Source organism: Amblyomma americanum, chromosome 10, assembly GCF_052857255.1.
Source record: "Amblyomma americanum isolate KBUSLIRL-KWMA chromosome 10, ASM5285725v1, whole genome shotgun sequence".
Classification (NCBI taxonomy): domain Eukaryota; kingdom Metazoa; phylum Arthropoda; class Arachnida; order Ixodida; family Ixodidae; genus Amblyomma; species Amblyomma americanum.
Genome location: NC_135506.1, coordinates 20,996,490 through 21,018,003, shown reverse-complemented (window position 1 = coordinate 21,018,003; position 21,514 = coordinate 20,996,490). Strand labels below are relative to the sequence as shown.

At 47.0% G+C, this 21,514-nt stretch overlaps 1 protein-coding gene across 1 annotated transcript in view; it reads right to left on the bottom strand.

Annotated features, from left to right (window-relative positions):
• Positions 1–5,324: 5,324 nt before the first annotated feature.
• Positions 5,325–21,514, bottom strand: part of LOC144106948 (titin-like) — a 39,755-nt gene continuing 23,565 nt past the window's right edge. Inside the window, exons 2-8 of the mRNA XM_077639910.1 lie at positions 19,927–20,037; positions 18,883–19,089; positions 14,283–14,732; positions 12,544–12,843; positions 9,435–9,776; positions 8,366–8,695; positions 5,325–5,929 (exon numbers count right to left, since the gene is read on the bottom strand). Coding sequence (XP_077496036.1) covers positions 5,715–5,929; positions 8,366–8,695; positions 9,435–9,776; positions 12,544–12,843; positions 14,283–14,732; positions 18,883–19,089; positions 19,927–20,037 — 1,955 coding nt within the window. The 3' untranslated portion in view covers positions 5,325–5,714. The remainder of the gene's footprint in view (positions 5,930–8,365; positions 8,696–9,434; positions 9,777–12,543; positions 12,844–14,282; positions 14,733–18,882; positions 19,090–19,926; positions 20,038–21,514) is intronic.

Sequence of the window (21,514 nt, the reverse complement as noted above, 5' to 3'; positions counted from 1 at the left end):
GGTTTCGATGGCAAATGCCACGGCTAGCAACATGTTTTCCTTCCATTGCTATTTTTATTGTTTACTGTTATTAATAAATAGCCACTAACAACAACAACACCATATCGCTGTCAATGCCAGCCAGTCACGCACTGGCCGGGTCGCTTTCCACAGGTGCTTCACAGCCGCGGGTATATCTGAGTGGCCAATGACAGATGACTTGAAAGTGCAACGGAAGGAGAAAGCGCGACATACGCTGGCGCTAGCATTCTAGGTATATTTATTTACTGCGCATCCACCAGAAAGGAAAAAAAAATCCCTGTTTCATGATATCTTAAGACAAGCAGAAAGGCGGGCTATGAAGGCTGTTTATTGAATAGTTTGAACTTGCCAGTACAGAGTGACGCGCGCTATAGTGAGACATTGCTTCAGAACTGGTTTGCTACCAACTGTGCCGCTACACTCCAAGTGCATGCCAGCAAGCTGAAACGACGCATCAGGTCCCCCAGTTCTATTGGTCTTGATACTGCCCGCTCTAGCTGGTCGTAACTCATACGTAGGCCCCGCGCGAAGCGCAGACCCATGCTCAGTATTTCATTGAAAAGAACCTCATGCGATTTTACTGAGGTTTATTTATTGGTTTCGCGGATGATAAAGCCCATGCCGATGCCTTTCTTCGACAGGTGCACGCATCCAGAAGAAGGCAGTGTGCGAGGGTATAGGATATGATGCTGTGGCTTTCAGGGGCTTGTGCTCCGCAAGGGAGCGACGTTAAGGTGCGGTGTCTGTGGGAAAGTTGGAGCGTGAGCTGAAGTGTGCGGTTACGGAGGAGCAGAATGGGAGCGGGGTTAATAAGACGGCGTCTAGAACGTTTCCATAATGAAGTCCAAGCTTCCTATTGAGCAAAACAGCTGCAGTCGATTTCGGGCGTACAATTTTCGTGTCGAGAAATTATGAAAAGAAAACAAGAGTTGGCACAATAAACAGTAAACGGTATTTAAAACCTACTAAAAGTGGCAATGCTACCATTGCATTTATTGCATTTAGCAATAATCAACTGTAACGAGAGAAGATGAAGTTGTACGCAAGCTGTATACACAAACTTAACAGCACAGTGTTGCAGTAGCCACTGGAAGGCGTAGTGTCGATGTCTGAACACATTTTTTTTGTTTGTGTTAATTTCTTCGTATTCATGTATTACGGTTTTCAAGTGATCGAAACAAACAGAACTACCCCCCCCATTAGTTTTGTGTGTCCAGTGCTCCTCTTCTGCATTTAAAAATTCCTTTTTTCCGCGCACTATTTGCGATTGGAATGCGCTATCCGCCGACACGGTTGACTGCCCAACGGTTTCGTCATTCCTCTGTGCACTTGCGCACAAATCCTGAGTGACATGTGCCTCCCCCCAGAAAAATGAAATTCACGTTGTAAATAGTATCTTGTGTGTTTGTTTTTGTTCTGATTTATTATTCAGCGTCCTGTATCTTGTTTGCTAATTTTGATGTTTTTGAATTTGTTCATTTGTGTTGTCCACTCCTGCTCAAGGCCTGATAATAAGGCTGGCAGTACCTGTAAATAAATAAAATAAATAAATATATAAACAAATAAACAATGAAATCATTTTGAAGAAAAAGGACGAGGGCACGGAAGTAAAAACAGTTGGAGTGATACGAAAACCCTGATAGGCCTTTCAAGCCCTGCCTACACGAATGAGCGACTGCACATAAGGGCCTGTTTTGGAACTAACGGACGAATTGATTTTGTCGCGGCCCAGCAACGACATTTGAGAAAGTTTAGAAGATAAGCTGGTGTGGCAAGTTCGGTCAACAACAAACGAAGGGCCTCTCATTACTTCATGAGAATGGCGCACACTCCAAGATTTCCCTGCAAACGCAAAAGGTTCTTTGCACATTTCAAGAAGCTCGACGCTTACTTGTGTTCGACAATGTGTAGCATACCCCTGCGCGTTTTCATCGTAACAAAGACAAAGTTTCCTGTTACTATACGTATATTTTTGTTCCGCCGGGGAGACAGTTTCACGAAATAAAGCCTAATCCGCACAAACTTTCGGCGTTCATTCTCGAAATTAAGAATTTGATTTATGTTGCCTTCATGCTAGATATCATGTCAGACAACCATAAAGAGCAATATTTGTAAAAGAAAGTTGGAGCTTCACAGTCAGTACGTTGGTGGTCCCAAAAGGAATAAACAAATTTATCAATGAAACGGTTCTTTAATATTCGCTTTCTTCACATCTTCTTTGATACCCTGACAGCCACGAGTATCCATGGGGCAAAGATCTCAAACACTTAAAGCAGCTCTTGCATTTTTACTTCGCTAGAGTGCAGCTCCAAATTATGCACCTCTTACGGCGCGTTTTCCTTCACGCACGAGTCAGTCCAATTAGCACAAAGCAAAACGCTAGCGCTAGAACGCAAAAAGGGATCTGCAATCGCGAGTGGTTTCTTTCAACGAATTATCGGCTTCGAGCTGACTGCTCAGGAAAGCTGATTAATGAAGGCGCCTGATTTCGCTGAAATATACGGAACGTGCTTCGTTGTGTGGGACCTTCGGATTTCTTTTTTTTACTCTCTTGTACGAACGTTTTTCCTTTCGGCTTGCCAGTAATCTCACGCGCTGATGAAGTGCTTCCACAGAATGTAAAAGCTAACCCTAATTGCCTTCTCGACACCCTCAGCGCCGAGTGAACTTCATTTTAGGACTTCACCTTCATGCCAAATTGAGAATGAAATACAAGAATTTTCTTGCGATATTTTTTATATTCCAGCTAGGGAACTAAGAATAAAATTTGTGGGAGTTTCGGACTGCCGTGGAGACGCAGGGAAGCGGACGCTTTCCTCCTTCCCCGCAGGAGAGTAGCCAGAAGGTCAGCTCGAGAGGGTTGCCGCCTCCTTTCTCAAATCGGTCGCAAGCGCGCACCGCCAGGCGCCGCCGGAGCGGTCGCTGATTGGCCGAAAGTGACAACGGGCAAGTGCGCCGAGATCGGCGGGGTACCGGCCGTGGCCGGGAGAGACGACAGCGAGTCGGGACAGCGAGAGAATGTCCTCCCTTCTTCCCTCTTTGTTGTCGCCATCTTGCCCTGTCAGCCGCATGACCAAGCCAGACGGCAAGGGTCACAGATCAAGCAGCCAGCGATTTTGGAAGAGCTCAATAAACGTTTTTTTTTTTTGGGGGGGGGGGGGGGACCCGGGCAAAGCGTCCTGTTCCGTGTTGTGTGCTTATTTCGCATTTCCGCTGCGCCTCCGTGAGAACGGCGGCCCGTGGTGTGCGATACCAGGAGCTCGAAGTTCACGGCCTAGACCTCGAAGGATGCTCAACGGCCTAGTAAGAACCCCCACAAATTCCAGGACCTCTTGGGCCGCCTTCCAGAGCTGAGCAGAGGGGCCACCCCCATGGCATAGACAAATACCGTTCGGACCACACCATTCGCCCGCGATAAGTGCACGGTCATTTTACAGAGACATATTATTGCACGATGATACCCACTGCTGACGCTGTTAACTACCATCTCACGCAATGCTGTGTTTTTCATATTTTATTTATTATATACATCACAGCGGAAGACGCCACAGCAAGCACTCCTGGAATACCTGCGGCTACTTATGACACTTACGTACCAAATTCGGAAGGAAGATTTTATGAAACATTAATAAAGTCGAAATTATTCGAGCCGTATTTCATAAACAAGTGTATTCAATAGAAACAAAATGATTGTAGAGAATGCTCATTGGATTTGTTGACGCCTAAGCAGGTTTAACTAAAATTTGCTTGCTTAGCAGTACACATACCACAGGGCATCTTCGCAAAGCGCGCGAATGAGGAGCTCTGTAAGCAGCTGTAGTCCCTCCTTAGTGTATCTCTTAAAGCGTAAGTCTTACTTGCCTCACTGAGTGAAAAATCCTTTATGCATATGTGTGCGTATTAACGCTCGATGGCATCCTTGTGCAATCTGGCAATTGGTTGCGTGATGTTGGTCGGGAAGAGCAAACTCGATCGTACAAGTACCACCGGTGACAGCACCTGCCATCCCAGATCACTAGCAGGTGACGGTTAAATTAATGATAAGTCACGCGAGCTTGCTCGGGAAGAGCAACCTGGGTGGCAGAAACCCCACCGCGGTGGCTGCCCCTGTCATCGCAGGGCAGTGGCACCGTTTAACCGCTGCACCACTGCCTCCAGAGTGGAATCAAGAGTCCCAGAGATCATGAATGTAATGTTGAGAATGACCTCAAGCAGACGGTCGGCGCACACGAATGCGACCTGATGCGGCAGCTGATGGGGAAGGGGGACGCGGGATGGCTACGTCGAGCCATGCAGAGGTAGAATTGCCACCTGCGTCGCATCGACTTACGAATTCCGTCGCATCGACTTACGTCGCATTGTTCGCAATTGAGTGGGTGGGCTTACGCTTTCTCACACGTAAGCAGTCATAAGTTCCTCTGCCGACTTTTCGCTCCCTTCATTCCTTCCTTCTTGGAGGAGTCTAGGTGTCTACCGGGAGTGAAATAAATCCGTCGATGGACAGTTTGTAGGAAAGTGGGCTTCAATGCGTGCATCCTAGGCAACGACAGCGTCCAGAACTTTCATGCGCACGTCTCCGCCATCAATTTTCTTCCTCTTCGCTTGCGCTGTAATAGGGTTGGCGCGAAAGATTTAACACCCACTGAAAAAATAATAAAACGTTTTGCTATTTCCCTTTTCAAGTAATACTAGCGGTTTGCCTTTAGATAACGTAAGGAGACGTTTAAGCTGTGCTTCTTTCTTGTTTTGGGAGGTATCCAGCAACAATATCGTCGAGGGTGCTGGCACGCTGGGTAAACATGAAAATAGCCTTTGCCATAATTGAGTGATTCATAACTGAATGGTGAAGAATAAAATAAGCAAAACAAGGAACAAAGAAACCTATAAACTAAATACTCCGAGCTGTTAATCAAAAACATTGAAGTAGAAAGTACAGTACAGCCACTCCGGTGCCTTTTGCTCTATTTCTTCTTTTGCTCTCTTTTTTTTGTCAAGATTTATTGCCTCAGGGCATAGTATATTTCTTGATGGATCAGCTGAAGTTGCACACAGAGTGACACACTTCAGCGCTTTTGCTTTCGTTGTAAGTAACTTAGCTGTTCTTTTCTTGCTTTCTTGTCCCTCCCGAGTTTGAGCCAAGCAAACGCACGCCCAACTAGCTGGGTTCATCTCAATAACTACTACAGTGGATAGCAGCGAGGAGAGCATTGAAGCATGTATGCGCTAATTGGATTGTAGAACGAGAAAACGGAAGGACAACGAATACGAACTTATAGCAAAGAAATAACACGCAACAAAGGAATGCTGGCACTTTTTTAATCCCCCCATGGTGTACACTAGACACAGAAAAAGCTCCCCCTTATAGAGGAAGGCATTATTTTGGAATATGTTTACTGCAGTGTTCTGCGTTTGTTGTACATCAAAATTATCATGGTATGCGTTTGTTTCGTTTTCCATGACTGGATTCATATAAACTGCCGTTACAGAAACACAGGCTTGAGATACATTTCAAGCACCTATGAACATTGCAGGCACATGAACGCAACGCACAAGAAAGAAAGCACATTGTCCTCGCTATGGGCAGGTGAGGCACAAGGTAGCACTGTATAAGCACGGGAACCAGGTGGCCACGGTTCACGCAGGAAGAGGCAGGAATGCGCTTGATAACTGCGCGCACTGCTGTGGCCGAAGTATCAGCTCCACGGAGTGTCCGAAGCAAGGTATGACTTGTGTTCGGCGTGCTTGCAAGCCGCCGCGGCACTGCGTTGCCGTGATTTCTTACGGTGGCGCTTGAACCATAACGCTGAGCCGATGGCCGCTAAGCCTAACATGGCGACTGATGTAACACAGATGAGGACAACCACCGTGTTCACCACAGGCAGCTTGGTGTTGTCAGCGTCTCCTTTATCTGCAATGAAGATCGAAGCCAAGAGTGAGAAGTGCGATTGGCTGTAATGTGCAATAGAAGACTGAACAAACTAAACCTTTTGAGAAATAAATGGAGCACTGCTGATGCTTACAACCCGTGTTAAAATAAGGCTCCAAGTGTGGTCTTTAGAAGTAAGGATAGATAAGGAATAAGTTACCATTAAGAGATAGGATGCTGGAATATAACGATAGATGCGATGATGTGCACCGTAGTATTGTTTACATGAAGCCAACGTTTCGGGTCGAGTCGATGCGCGCCAGATGTTGGGCTGAGCCAGCCCGACCCGACAGCGTTTATATAAACACGTATTTTGTCTGTGGGGTAGGGATAGCCGCTACTTGCTCCTGCCAAACGGGTCGGGCCCCGTCAACCCACCCCTTGCAGGCGGGCTGGACAAGCTCGACTCAACGGTCACTTGGCTCGACCCCCTAGCGCGTACATGAGCCCGACAACCGGGTTTCAACGCGACAGCCTACTCGAACCGACTTTTGACGGGCTGATATAAACCCCCAGCGTGTGGCAGCTGATGCGGCTGTTAAGATACATCTTATGACAAAAAGTAGCTCATGAAAATTGTTGATCAACTACTGGACGACATATGTATGTGCACACACAAGAATGAGGAAAACAGCCAAATAAGAGTATATTAGGGTACAGGAAGCTTTGGTTTCGCACAGTAAAATATACGTGGTGCAGGGTAGTGGCCATAGCTTACTGTATGCAAGTTATGGAACATACTCAGGCGTTACTGTGGGTGATAAATGTGCTGTGAGAACACATTAGAATGATGTAAACACCAAAGGCATATATGATTACCGTATCTACTTAATTTTGACGCGCAGCTTTTTTCTGAGAAAACTCGTTTTAAAAATGACATGCCCATTAGAATCGAGTATGGAAAAGAAAGTACCCTGTTGTCGTCGGAATTACAAAATGGTGTCTTGGTACTTGTGACTCGATAAAGTACAAGCTCGTTAATTCGAAGCGCATTAATTACTCAATCAGGATAATTAGAAGAGCGCGGCGCGGTCCTAGCTGGCAGCCATGAAAGTCTATGGTGTCGGACGCTCGCTAAGCTTGTCTCACCGGCTAATTCGAATAGCTTCGCGAATGGAGGCCGTGTTCAGGTACCGCAGCCACGGCAAGTAGTCATCAAAATTAACCTATTCAAACCTGAATTGCATGCTGCACTGTTGCTCACGATCCACTGACGTGCGAGCCGCGGTACTAGTGAAGAAAAAATTATGAGATCCCTGCGGCACCCGCATTGGAGGAATGCATAAGCATTGACCAGGATTCGAATCTGGGTTATTGCGGCCACAAAGCAAGATACGATCATGGCTGCCCAGGAGGGACGGACGGCACAGAGTCACGTGATCATCTTATTGAGAGAACTGACAGCATTTCATCCAATTTCCCAATTGCCTCAATTAATTGACTTAATTAATCAAGTTTCATCATTGCCCATTTTGAGTTTTTGAACTTTGCGCCACTCTTCGCTCCGTCTGCTCTTCCGGTTTTACAAATTTGGCGCCATCTTTTACTAGGGTAAGGGTGCAGGCTAGTTGGTAATCTATGATTAAAAAAATATTTATTTCTGCTTGTCTGTTTTAAGTTGCGCTCTATATATTTTAAGCCACGCTTTAGCTCCGACGACTTGCGGAGTTACCAAATTTGGCGCCACTTTTGCTCGGGCCCCGCCCACTTTTTGGACATTTTTGGCTCTAATTAATTTAATTAACTGATTACCGCACACGCACACTCATGATTTCCCCTGCGAGATTTTTTGATGCTCTATCCTCATGATTTCCCCTGCGAGATTTTTTGATGCTCTATCTAATGCAACCATTCTTTTTCTTATAGCTCAATTGTTTCGAACGTTATCGTGATGACAAGCTCGTGATGACACGAAACCGCAAACATGGCCATACAATGCTTACGCATTAAAACGCACGGCCTCCTCCTCCGAGAACACTCCCACGTTTAGTTTAATTTTCCTATCCGGAGTTTCGCGCCAGCCCTCGGCGACAGCGGCTCTCGGGAGCGCATGAGCCAACAAATCGAGCACAACTGCGCGCCGTTAAGAACTCTGATTGGCGCCTCTGCGCGTTACTCTCGCTTCCGAACGCGTGGCTCTTCCAGTGAGCCGAAACTGCGAACTCGTCACGTGCCATTCGCTCTCGTGGGGGATGCAAGAAAATCTGGTGCGCGTTGCATCCGAATACTTGCACTTTTCTTTTTGACAGTTAAAAAGGGGTGCGACAACAATAGATTAAATACGGTAAGCTCACGTATCAAGAACACGAAATGATATCCTCTCGAGAAAAGCTGCTTATGCTCTAAATATTGCTTTAGGTGAATGCATAATCCATTGTTCCTTCTAATGCCAAGTGCAATGTCCGCCGAAAAATGTACCTGTGAGTTCCCGGAGCGTCTGGGCCGGCGCCAACGTCCTGACGTAGGTTGCGAATGTTGCCATCTCCTGTTCGAGCCGAGCAACCACCAGGTAGTCGTTGGCCGGTTTGAGGCCCGTGAGGAACACTGGATTTTCATAGCCGTCGCCACCATTGCCGGCCCTGAAGCTTCGCAAAGAGCGATTGCCAGCGGTAGCGTCGTATAGTTGCACATGAAGACGAGGCAGAGGTGCTCCAGGGACGTCCCTTCGACGGCGTGACGTGCACGTCAGGGAGAAAGACGTGTCCGTGTAGTTGCCAACGGTGCAGTCTAGGCTGGAGAAGCGCTCATCTAGAATTTTGTAGAGAGAAAGACGAAGGGAGGGATGGTTGGGAGAAAACTGAAGACTAGTAGCGACCGATAGCTACGTGTGACGGCGCGCTCTATAGAGTAGATTGCCGTGATTTTCATACAACCGCCTCCTGTCCCGGCTCCGACATCGCCACCACTTGTACGGAAGCACTGTGCTAAAGCAGCGTTCACTTTCGACATTGGATATCAGGGATACGCAGTTTTAGAGGGGCTACCTTCTGTGCAGGCCACGATATGGATGATGGCATCTGGTCGAGTCTGAACCCGAACCGTGGTTCCCTGAGACAGAACGCCTACAATGCGGCTTACGTCTATGGCATATAATAGTAATAATCCTCATGTCAGATACCTTCCCCAAAGTGGAAAGGCCTCTCCTGCTGATCTGTAATAGCCCCTGTTCCAAATTTCCTCCGCCCACCCGACTGTCCGCCGTCTCCTATGTTTGCGACGTGTTGAATCAACACGATTGTATTAAAGAACCACCTGTTATCCGCTATCCACATCCCGTGCTCTGCCCGATTACGATTTCAAATTCGGCTTCAGCTGAAATATTAACTAGCGTGTGTGCTTTAACCTCTTCTACGCTTTCTGTTTCTCGTATATACAGCTGCTCATATCGATTTCATTTCAATAGCTCGCTGGCTTGCCCTCAAATGGACTGCAATAGGAGTTTCATGCTCATCTGCTACCCATCAAGTAAATATTTTGAAGCCCTTACGTCTCAGCTGAAAGCGGAAGCGGCAGGGTTCCCGCTGCACGCCCACTGAGTTCCTCGCCCAGCAGAACAACGTCGCGTGGAACAGGTACGTGTCCACGAAGAATTCCAGCTGGTTCGAATCCGCTACTGACGGCCGCACTTGGTCAAGATCATCTCCTTCGGCATGCTCTGCAGGCGCAGCTCCCAGCCGCATGCGGCGCCTCTTTCCAGCGTTGTCTTCGGCGATCCAGAAGTAACGCAGGCCCTCACCTGGATCCGCTGTCACGGGGCAGGTCACGTTCAGAGGCTCACCTGGTGCCGCAGCTAAGGTCGTGTCGCGTGTTGCGACGCATCGAGGGGCGTCTGCAAAGAGCAGACCGTGTGAGCCCAGTACTTCTAACTTCGATGGAATATTTTTTTTTGAAGTGGTGGGCTTGTTATTTCCGGTACACTGTAATATTGATTTTAACGCCGTGACGGCAGCTTGGCCAAAGGGCGCCAGCACCAACGTGTTCTTTAAGTGCTCGAGGTGGGGTCAGACGCCCATTTTCCAAAGCAGTGGCACCCAAGACAAGATGGTTTGTACGGCAACAATGCGTGTCTACCCATTGAAAAGCTGCTCGGCCATCAGCGGCCCTGGAAATATAACGCCACACCTATTGCATATGGGGCGCATGCCCAAATCTATATGCTACTGATCCAATAGAACAATTAAGAATAGACGAAGTTCGTATACTACGTCAAAATATATAGAATCGCGAAGGATTTTCAGGGGTTTCCTGTACGGTTTTAATGCGACTTTCACATGATGTGCATTATATCGTGTGGAGTCTGTATGTATTTGGACTTATCTGCATGCGCTATCCGCTTAGCCCGTGTTGATTCCATGCGTTCTATGTGGTCCCTATGTGAGCCCTAAGAAAAGAATACATATTATGGGAATCATCAAAGGAAACGTTTCCCCAGGGGTTGGATGATGTGAGGATGTAATGAACCCAAGGAAAGCATACGGAAATGGTACTTCTCCTAACACAGAAATACGTTCTTAGGAATACACACCGAATAGTAAGACACTTTTTATGTCCGCATTTCGCGACAGCAGTTTTGCGCTTTCACTGCCGAGTAGATATGATGATGGACCATCTGTGTTAACTAAGAGGTCACGGATGAGTGATAAGAACACCAAGGGAAATAAGATAGGGTCGATAAAACACAGGGTTTCTTTGCGCAATCTGCAACAATCTATTTCTGCACCACTTCCAGGCAGCATTGTGCGGATGAGCCTCTAACAATTTTGTGGCGGGCTAGGTTAAAGAATTAACTGACGGCCTAACGACTTTAGGTTGAAGATAAGTTTAGGGTAAGTAAACGAATATGCATGGCTCCCCAAGTGCAAAAAGAGACGACCGAAGCCGAAGCTCAATGTGTAGAGCACTGCGCATGACATGCCGAGGACATGAGTTAGAATCGCATCGGCGGCTTTTGGCTGTTTCTGCTCCTACTTCGTTCAAAACGGCCTCCAATTTAGTATAGTTATGCAGGTAATTTCCTCCCTTTGAGACTGAGAGCCACATGGGGCATCTAGCAAAGGTACCGAATAACAAAGTATCCATGATGAATTCATTCTTTTGCGAGAGGCCCTCAGCCCAAGAGCATCGCCTTCATCGCCTTTTAAGAGCATCGCCTTCTAAGGCATTCCGGTCTGGAGTTTGGAACACTTCTGAAGGTATTTTATCACTGCCGGATGGTCAATAGACTATTGTATCCGGTAGTCGGGACTGTAAAAGCTCTATCGCGAATAGAATGATGAATATGGTGCAAAGCGCAAATCCCCTTAAACTTTCGATATCTCCCTGCCTGCAATAATAGAATGATGAAGTGACAGTAAGGAACGGAATGTGGTGCATTCATTTCGATTATTCGCTTGATACTGCGTGTAGCAGTCCCGATGTTGGAAATTGTGTTGATTCGAAACTAAGGTAATAAACAGAGAGACCCCAAATGAAATAAGTCATGAGCCATTCATCAATCACTTTCCGACATTTGAAGGCGAAAGTCTTTAATGGCTCATCGTCGTCCGTCCGTGCGCGAAATCTTTGACACCATAGCTGTTACTGCTTAAAGCGCCAACTCCAAGGGCCCTTCCTGGGCGTACGCGTCCAGCTTCGGCGCTCTTGGCGTACGCAGGAACGGGCGTCGAAAAGGGGCATGCATCTCCATGTTCCTGGCGCTCGCTCGCTTCCCCTTTCGAGCTGACGGAGAGAATTTCAAGCCGTGAAGAGAAGGGTTGGGGGGGCGATGAAAGGACCGCTTAAACAGCGAAGAAAAGTTCGGGGAACCTAGCCATGAAAAAAAAAAGAGTCACCGAGATCCCGGTGATCCTTCCACAGTTATAAACCGGACCCCTCTTCCGACGCTACGTGAGCGCCCGTGCGCTGACGCCGGTATCAAGCACGGACAGATATCGGCGCCTCGCCGAGGCTCGCTGACGTCTTTGGTTTTGGCGTACGCCATGAGTGCCGACGCCGAGCGCGTACGCCAAGGAAGGGCACTTAGAGTTGGCGCTTAAGAAAAAAAAAGAAAAACCTCGTGCACGGCGGCATTCGAGCCGCCATCCATCCGCTCCGCAGCCGAGCGTGCTAACGACTACGCTACTTCCACACATGATTGATATAAGCAGCAATACCGAGCTAAAGGCTTTCGCCTCACCGCACTTTAGGTCAACAAAGTGCCCCCTTGAATTTTTCGCAGTCTGTGCCCAGATCCCGCGCTCGCTGAGCGTCCTGTATCAGAATGAGGTGTGAATATTTTATGAATTTTTTCAATTTGGCAAGTTATGCAAACTGGATTAGTCTGGAATCAATAGAGTCTTCAAAACTTCGATCATTAACAAGCAGACTAAAGTGTATCTAAATAAAATGTAATTCGGACATTTAGGATAATAAATAGCATAACCGTGAGCGTTATCAAGTTACCTGGTGCCGTCAAGCCCAACACACACTCAGTCAAGGCAGCATCCAAGTGATGTAAACATTTATTTTTGATAAAGATGTAATGACAAAAAGAATCACCTGGTATGATTAGAACTGACGACATAAGCACTTTTCCTTGGAATTCCTTTGGCACTCACGTCTCACACGGAGCTCCTTCGGCGCACTCTCCGTCGTCTCTCCGTCCGCGCTGGTGGCCCGGCAGGTGTAGCGGCCGGAGTGGGTGACGTTCACCCCTCGGATGACTAGGTAGCGTGAGGTGACGAGCGCCTCCCCCGAGTCACCCGTGAGTCCCTTCACCGGGTGTCCATCGCGGCGCCAGGAGACCTCGGTGACCTTGGAGGCGGCCAGTATCGAGCACTCCATGTACACGTCAGCCCCTTCGGTGATGTCGCTGGCGTTGAGACCCGCACCCAGCCGTACGCTCACCTCCGTCTTATCTGCGCGGCAGTGCAGTGCATCGTTTTATGGCGAAAGCCTTTAATGGCTCATACTCGCGGCCTTGGATCTGTCCGGCGTCCGTTAGAGCCAGCAACTCGATAAGAAAAAAAAAGTTGGGCATTGTGAGATTCGAACCACCATCTTTCCGTTCCTCAGCCGGGCATGCTAACGGCTACGCTACTTCCTGCCAACGCATATGTAGTTCCCTTTGTCTAGGACGGTGGAGAGTGTTTGCGGAAAGGCGTCGAATCAGACGGATGCCTCCTAAACACCCTCCAGTGCCTCCAGCATTTAAGATTAACAAACAATTGTGTACTCAATCAACATCTTAAGCACACATCTGCGACACAAGGAGCAACACCACGCGAAAGGCTTCCGCCTCACCGCACCTTAGGTCAACAAAGTGCCCCCTGAATTTTGAAGCGGAAGGTTCACTACGGTACCTCGTAACGATTTCGCCGCGCTTGCGGTTTTTGTTGAAAATGCTTGGCCTGATTTTGCATATACTACCACTCAGGATGTCCGCGCAAATTCTGGGCTTCCGAGTCAGTCATGGAGCCCATGGCATATGGCATATTAAAAGCCGGCACAAATACGCGTACACGAAAGTGTGCCGCAGCGGCCAAGACGCGCTCGCGTGTTTCTCATAACGTCAGTGGTGAGTTTACATGAGGTTAATGAAAAAGAAAAGGTGCATATATCCTGCACGGAAAGACGGTACATAATCAACTTTGCACCATTTCTTAAACTCCTCCTTCACATCAGATATAATACGCAGCGCAAAGTGACCAATCCACTAATCGCTCTACGAGCACTTTCCATTCTCTTTTCTTTTTAATGTATCCTCGTTTGTAGTTAAGATTTCAGCTTCGTTTCTCGCGGAATATTTTTCCTCACTTATTAACATTTGGTGCCGAATAACCAGTTTTGCATGCATCATGAGGAGTACCGTAAGTGCTGATTTCACAACTACTAGCAGAGTGGAGTGTTTGAAAGTCCAGATTATTGTCAGATAATTAGAAACTAAAGTAGGAAAGGTCATCAAATCTATCATCAAGTAGTAACTTTGCGGCTATTTATTCAAAATACTCCTTCAACGTTGCAGTTTACCGAGTGGTGTATAGAATGCATCTCTTGGACGTTATAAAAGCGTTATAGAATTACAGATTCATCTTTACCAAGAGTTAGTAACAAGCATTTCTAGTTCGCTTCGCTGCCACCGCGTGGAGCATGGCTTTATACATTCAAAAGTAGCGCGTTGACATCATCCGTGACGTAACAAGGTAAGGAAATGGCCGAGTTGCTACAGAAGACAATGTGAAAGGTATCTATGCTTAGCGGTAGTGGCTATGCGATGTTCGTGGATTCTTGGTAATTACTGACCTCACTCGAGCTGCTGCTTACGCTCGAGCATCTTTGCCTTTAAGCTGCCACTCACGTGACGTGTCCATTTTGAGGAAGTGGCTCATCACCCCAAGGTTCTCGGGCAGGTTGCCGTTGGTAGCACGGCATTCCAGCAGCCTCGCGGACTGCACTGTTGGAGGCACAAAGAGCATGCTGGTCGTGACGTTGCCCTGCGTCACGCTGCGACTGAACGCCGGCTCGACGGGTCGCCCGTCGAGAAACCACGTGATGTTCGCAGCGGGGCGGCTTCCGCTGGCTTCACACTCGAAGCTTCTCGATGCTGACGGTAGTAGGGACGCCTCGACTGAAGCCAAAGACGCAGCCCGGTTTTGATCCTCAGCGCCTGCCGGCGCTTGACCCGACTCAAACGGTTTAGTCCTTGTTGGTGGTGAGAGTAGCCCGGATGCCTCGGTGAATTCCACCGAGCGAGATACATTCACCTTCTGGAGAGGCCAGCTCCATATAGTCACGGCTGTTGGTGCCACTGCGGGGTTAAAGCAGAGGTCGCCGTCACAACTCTCATTGTTTCTGTAAAGATCCACAATCTTGTAAGGAAAAGTGCGCGAAAGTAATTACAGTCCTGCTGTTTCAGTGCGAAGTCATAGCTTTGGAAAGCAGATGAGTTTTCTTTCTTGCTGGTAGAAGTTGAGATACAACGACCCTTTTTCAAATTTAAGTCAAGCTTGTATTCGAGAGATCGCGGCTTATTTTATTTCAGGAAAACCTACTTAGCTTCACAGGTGCGGAAAGAATTAAACGGAGCACATTCCGGACTTCTAATCCGAATCACTTCTTGCCCGCTGAAAATCACGAATTTTGGCTTGCGCATGCCGGCACTTACCGCTGCTGTAGTTTCTCATGTGAGCGAAATATCTCTTGATTTGTTGAAGTACGGACGTGATTGCATAAAGATCAAAATAGCCTGCTGCGTATGCTTAGTTGCTCTGCAACACCTGTGATGAAAGGCCCTACAAAACAGCAAACAAATAAATGACACGTATTTATATACACACTCAGGTTGTCTGCAAGGTCGAATTCATTTTCGGGACTTAAATGCGGATAAGGTGTCATGCTCCCACCAGAATGAGAAATTTTGTTTTATGCAAAGCAATGAGCAGAGATAAAAACAGTTTATGTACCAGAAACTTACGGACGGCGTGATTAGTGAAATTGTTGCCGGTTGCTATGAATAAATGGAAAGGAAGCATGATAAAAGAAACTGAAAGGTGGGTGATACTGGCGATGTGTTCTTTTGAGAAGTAAATGGAAAATACCAGTGTTACAGGAAAGGCAGGCAAGTATATGTACTGTATCTAAACATTAATTTCTCTTTATTTTTAGGAATTCAAGGAAAAAAGTGGGGCTTAACAGCAAGAGAACTGACATAAAATTTCTGAAGGGACAAACAACTTGACGAAGAAAGAACGCGAATTTCAGAACTCTTTATCGGCCGGTGGCAATAGCACTTTCAGTTCACGCTGACTTCACGTGCAAGAGAATGAGTGATAAAAATAGTTAGCACATTTCCTGTTAAGCTGCTTCGTATGCAGAGTAAATGAGGAGTCATTGTTTACTTACAAGCTGCTTTGTGTCAACAAAGTTCAACTTGCGCTCGTGGGTAACCAATATTTATATATTTACACATCATTACAAAATTTTGCTTCTCCTTCTAATCTCCTGTGACGAGTATTAGCCCCTATGGCTTTTCTAAATTAGTGGACAGGACACAGGTGCTGGATAATGAAATAAAAGCCAGTAATACATCGGAAAATTATGCATAATATTCTGACACAGGCGACCTAGAATATGGGGATGTACAATGTGCCACAATATTTCACGAGGTCTCACGGACTGCTCTAGTTGCCATCCGGTCGCTTGTAGTTCAGTTTTATTTTTCTAGAGTTTCAGGGAACATGCTGTTTTCCCTGTGCAATGGCTTACACAGTATCACTTTCTGTAATTGTTTGCATCTTGAACCTTTTAGCGTTTTCTGTGCCCCCCCCCCCTCTTTCCCCTTATTTTCGTTACAATTTTCGTGTTTCGAGTGGCGTTGTTCGATATCTCAACTCCGTCTCCCCTCTTCCTAAAATCTCTCTCTCCTCTCTCGTTTCTGCTCCCGATGGAGTTGTGCCTTTCCTGGCGGCAGCTATCTGCCTTTTAAGGCGAAAGCCTTTAATGGCTCATACTCCCGGTCGAGATCCTGTCCGTCCGTTACATCGCCAACCGGAAGTCACGACAACGGAAGTGACGTCATACCCACACTTTTATCTTGGTTCATCTGCACCAAAATCGATGTCCAGCCTAATTCGACTATGACGAACACCATAATGGCCCTCAATTCTGGCCCGGTTTACCCCCAAATTGGCCCACCCACCCCCAAATTTGATAGTGGCTGAAGGTTTTCGCCTCGCGCACTTCAGATCGCCGAAGTGCCCCCTGAATTTTTTCAGCTCAGTTTTTATTTCGAGTGTTTGTGTTCACGTTTCGAAACTGTACACAAAGAAACCTTCTGTCTGAAAGTTAAAGCTGTATCACTGAATGATCTACGAAGTGAGGCCATACTTGGCTACAGAAAAGAAAAGCCGACGAGAAGAATATCCTGTACAACTGTGTTTGCTGCTCCCGAGATTAGAAGCCGCTCTAGTATTAGTGGTGTAAAGGTGGCCAGCTGGTCTGGGAGAGCGCAACAGGGGCGCGAGACCATGCTCAAAACAAAACCTGACACCACATACTTCCGTCATTCAGAATTCAGTTTACTCGTCTTTTTTTTTTCTGTTGGCTTTCTTAATAAATATACGGCTGGATGCAGCTTTCCTAAGTGGTTAAGAGCAGTCTTCGGGAGCACGGCGGTACAACTTTCGTATCTAACCTAATATAACGGGTGCAACTGAACGTGAGTCTTAAAAGAGGCATATCCGCACTCTGGAAAATTATGCGCGTACCAGCTGTTGTCAACCTCCTCGTGGCCAGTGGCCTCTATTAACATTTTTTTCCCTAGATTCTGAGTGAAAGCAGAGAAAAAAACACTCCACATCCAGGCATGTTCGGATCTTCAAAAAGCCTTAAATAACCTTCATTTTCGACGAGTAAATGGTTTGTAGAGCAGCGATCTGCCATAGTTTCCACCAAGCATCACGCAAGCAGGAATACTTAATCGCTCTTTGTGCGCACTTGTGATAAACACGGCACACGTTTTTGAAATCCTTGCGTGCACGTGAATGTGCATAGATCTATAGGTATAGTGCGATTCATTTAGTATTGATTCCAGTTACTTTACGTCCACTGACTTTACATTACGCATTATAACCACCCACCTGTGCTTTTATTTTTGTAATCATGTTTTAACGTGCATATCTCGTCGTGCAACGGCGTAAATAGGCTGAAGCCATCGGCGCTTAAGTGCACGCTCGGTTTAGTACTGATATGGAAGTGCCATGCCCTATGTTGCACAGTAGCCCGTCATTCCACGCTGCATGACTCCCACGTGCCTGACAAAATAAACCGCTTCCAAATTTTTTATCCCGCACGTTGGCCATTATGACGTCTCTCGCAAGTAGCGATTATTTTCACTTTGATGAATTGCCTTGTAAACGAAAATGCTAGAGGTAATGTTTAGCAGAGAGCAGAGTGAGTCAGTGAACAAAACGAGTTAATGACATTCTATTTGAAACCAAGATGAAGAAACTACCTTGGACCGGTCAGTCATATAATCTGAAGTCAAGATAACTGATAATCTCTTAAGGTAATGAAGCGGATCCCAAGATATGGCAACCGCAGCGGGGGGAGTCAGAGAGTGACGGTTTCGGGTAAGGTTAGAAGTTTGCGGGGCTGAGGTTAACGGAGCTGGCACAGGCCACGGGTGATTGCATGTATTTAGGACAGAGGTTGATGGTGATGATGATTGACAGCCTTGGTTAAATGTCCTGAGGCCTCTGCTTATCCTTTTAGGCCTTGCGTTTAGGCACTACGCTGTAGTAGTGAAATTTCGGTGGAGGCTGAGCAACCTCCTTGATTCCATATTCTTCAGAAGCCGTGCGCTGCGGTGTACCTCAGCATTCATACAGTTGCATTACTAGCAATACGGTTGCTCGGCTCGGCTGCTCCTGTTTCTGCTTTTACGATTTCTTCTACTAACCCTACAAGCTCTGGCTCCCACTTCTTCCCTTCTTGGTTTAGCCCTTAAATCAACTGCAATTCTAGAAACCAACACTGCCGATCAGTTTGCACATAATGCTTGCAGTAACAGCTTCAGTTATTGTCACGTTAAGCCATTACCTAAAAGGGCAGTAACGCTAAGGTTGAAATAGAGCTTGAGCCGACTGGCCACCTAGTTTGGTCACAGTAACAATGGCAGTACAGGCGCGACGTCTTTTCAAGAGAACACTGGGTTCTCACTTAAGAACAAACTTAGTTATACTTCTGCTTCTCTTGTGAAAATATCTCAAGGAAATTATGGGGCCAGAGAAATACTTAGATAAAAAATAAAGGAAAAACATGTAACTAAAAGTTTTGCGTAATCCTGGACAATGTAGTAAAATGTGGCCTTCCACGTGTAAGGTATTTTTACGCGCATGCGGACAAATAAGCGTCCAAGGACGAGTGCTGGAACGCGCGGATTCTTTGGGCATTCTTACGGAACATGTCGACGGGCACTGTCACCGATGCCGGGAAAGAGACGTCACTGGCTGCTGCGCAGGTCAGGTTCGAGTGGAGGTGGCCGCGACGCAGTGGTCCCAAAGTGACGAGGCTCTTCCAGCCGCCCCGAGATGTCGCCACTGTCTCGTGGGCCGTTGTGAGTTTCCCGCCGTCGTGGTACCATGTCAGCGTCAGGTCGTGGTCGCCTGGACGGACGTGGTACAGGCATACCCGACATTAAGACTACGGGAGTAGAGAAGCCGAGCTCAAGAAGGCACGAGAAACTGCTACGTCATTGCCGACATGGACTCACGGGTGCGGAAAATCGGTATGCAGACGTAGAAGGGATGTTCACTTCTTCAAATTCCAAAGGGTTGAAAATAAACACTATCTTGCACATCAACAAGAGTTTACTTATAGTAAATGGTTAAATCCATGACCTACTCCTCAACATAATCGTCATGCTGGTTGAGGCTCTCCCTGCTGTGGCGGGCCCTCTCGGCAACGCAGTCTGCAATGAACACTGCAGCCTTTGTGTGGAGTCCCGCTACGATAGTGTCCTGAAGTGTCTTCTTTGAGGTGAAAAGCCGACATTCCAACCCCCTCTTCATAGTCAGAAACAAAGGCTCTTGTGAAATTCCCGAAGGAACGCAACCCGGTAGCTAACCATTGCGAAGACGCAGACCATAGAATCAACTTAGAAGGATCCACCACCCTCGGGACCGAAACTAATTACCCATAAAAACCCCTGGACTTGTTCCCGATGGATTTTTCCATGCGGAAAACTGCGCCTTGGAAAGAAATTTACAATATTCTGGACGTATATTTTGTGGTGGCAGAACTGTTGTTGAATCAGCATATTCCGCTTCCTACAGCGCCAGATAGTGCGGCCCCGCGGCCGATAACAACTACAGGAGGTTCTTAGGGGGATACGGGTGGTATTTATAGATGTGTCGCAGTAAGTCACGAGAGAGACTGGAGGAAATTGAGGCGCGATGAATTAACAATATAGTTTTAGACTAGTTGCCACTCGGATAACTTACATGTCTCCACTTCGCAGGTTAGCCTTGCTGTGTCTCCTTCAGCAAAAGGGCCAGCCGCAGTGTGCAGTGTGGCGCCGTCAGCGTTCTTGATGACAGGAGGGCACGCTTGCGCTGTTGATGAATGAAAGGCAGCTGAACGCATCCATGCTGCTGCAGGAAGTGAGGCACAGTGGAACGAACGCTACCGTGTGATAGCCACGACGGCTGTTTCAAGTCCATTCATTTTATTGCCGTTAGCCGAGGCCTTTTGCTCTCACACATGTAAAAATATGTCATTTTCGTTATTTTTGTAACGGTTCAAGGACATGAAGTTCATTTATGCATACATCGACGATTACCACCACATAGGATTATGTGAGGTTGAAATACTGTTACAAAAATGATTGCCGAGAATTACGAGCTTTTACTTGTAGTTCCAAAATAATTGCCCCACTGCCACCGACGTGCGCCAGACCACACATTCGCAGGTGTTAATTAGAATGGTGGTGGTGGAAACATTTATTACCAATAATATCGAGGTTGGGGGTGACGTGCTTATCTTTCCGAATGGAAAGAGCCCATGGGGCCTGGCGTAAGACATATCAATCTCCTCTTGCAGATATCTAACCAAATGCGCATGGTATTCCCGTGACGGCCTAGTTGTTTCAGCATCCGTATCGTACGCGGGAGGTTCGGCGCCCGATACGCGGGGGCGCTAGCTACTCAATGGCTTTGAAATAAGCACAAGCCTTTCACAGGTGTAACGCTTGGCCAAGCTTCGGAGGAATATTTGGGAAAAATAGGTCTTTCACTCCACCTTGCGAAGGCAAAATACACGTTAGTCATGGTATTTTTGGGCTAAGCACTCTTTGCGCCATTAGACTCGCAGCGTCATTATCAAAGTCGGATTAGCGTGAGTGTGTCATTTTCGAGCGCTATTCGTTTTTACACAGCCAGACGTAGTACACGCTATAGAGCGACGACCGAAAGCTAACATGGTCAGAGTAACAAAATGTTAGTAAAGTAATAGTATTAAAACAGTAAGAGCACAACAAAACAAAGTTCACCTCTATTAAAAAGATCGACGTTATGTGGATCACGGTTCCGACATCTGCGTGAACTGATCTGCTATGTTAGGGAATCTCGGAACCGGGTTACACTCGCGTGGAAGCATGCGAAGTTTACATGGGTTGCAGAAAAATATCAAGCATGCCTCTGTACGGCTGGAATACGGTGCCGCAAGTCTGTAAACTGCCGCGCTGCTAACAATTTATTTAAAGAAACGAGGTGTTTGTAAATAAAGCCAACGTTCATTGGTAGCATTTTTTGCTCATCCCACGCCTGGGCTAAAAGACAGGCGAAGCGCACCTAAAAAAATGGCACTGACCTAATGAATTAGGCAACAGCCGGTCTGTGCATCACTTTCGACGTGTTAAGCGGCTTGCAGATAACAGATTAACCAAATCCGGTCACGTTACGTTAGGTTAGATCCCCGACGCCCTCTCCCGAAACATTGTTCTTTTAGCAGAGGTAAACGAGCAGTGGCACGCACGGAGGCACTTTGGACAGAGCGTCGATATTTGGATTATGGTTTAAAAAAAATGGCGGT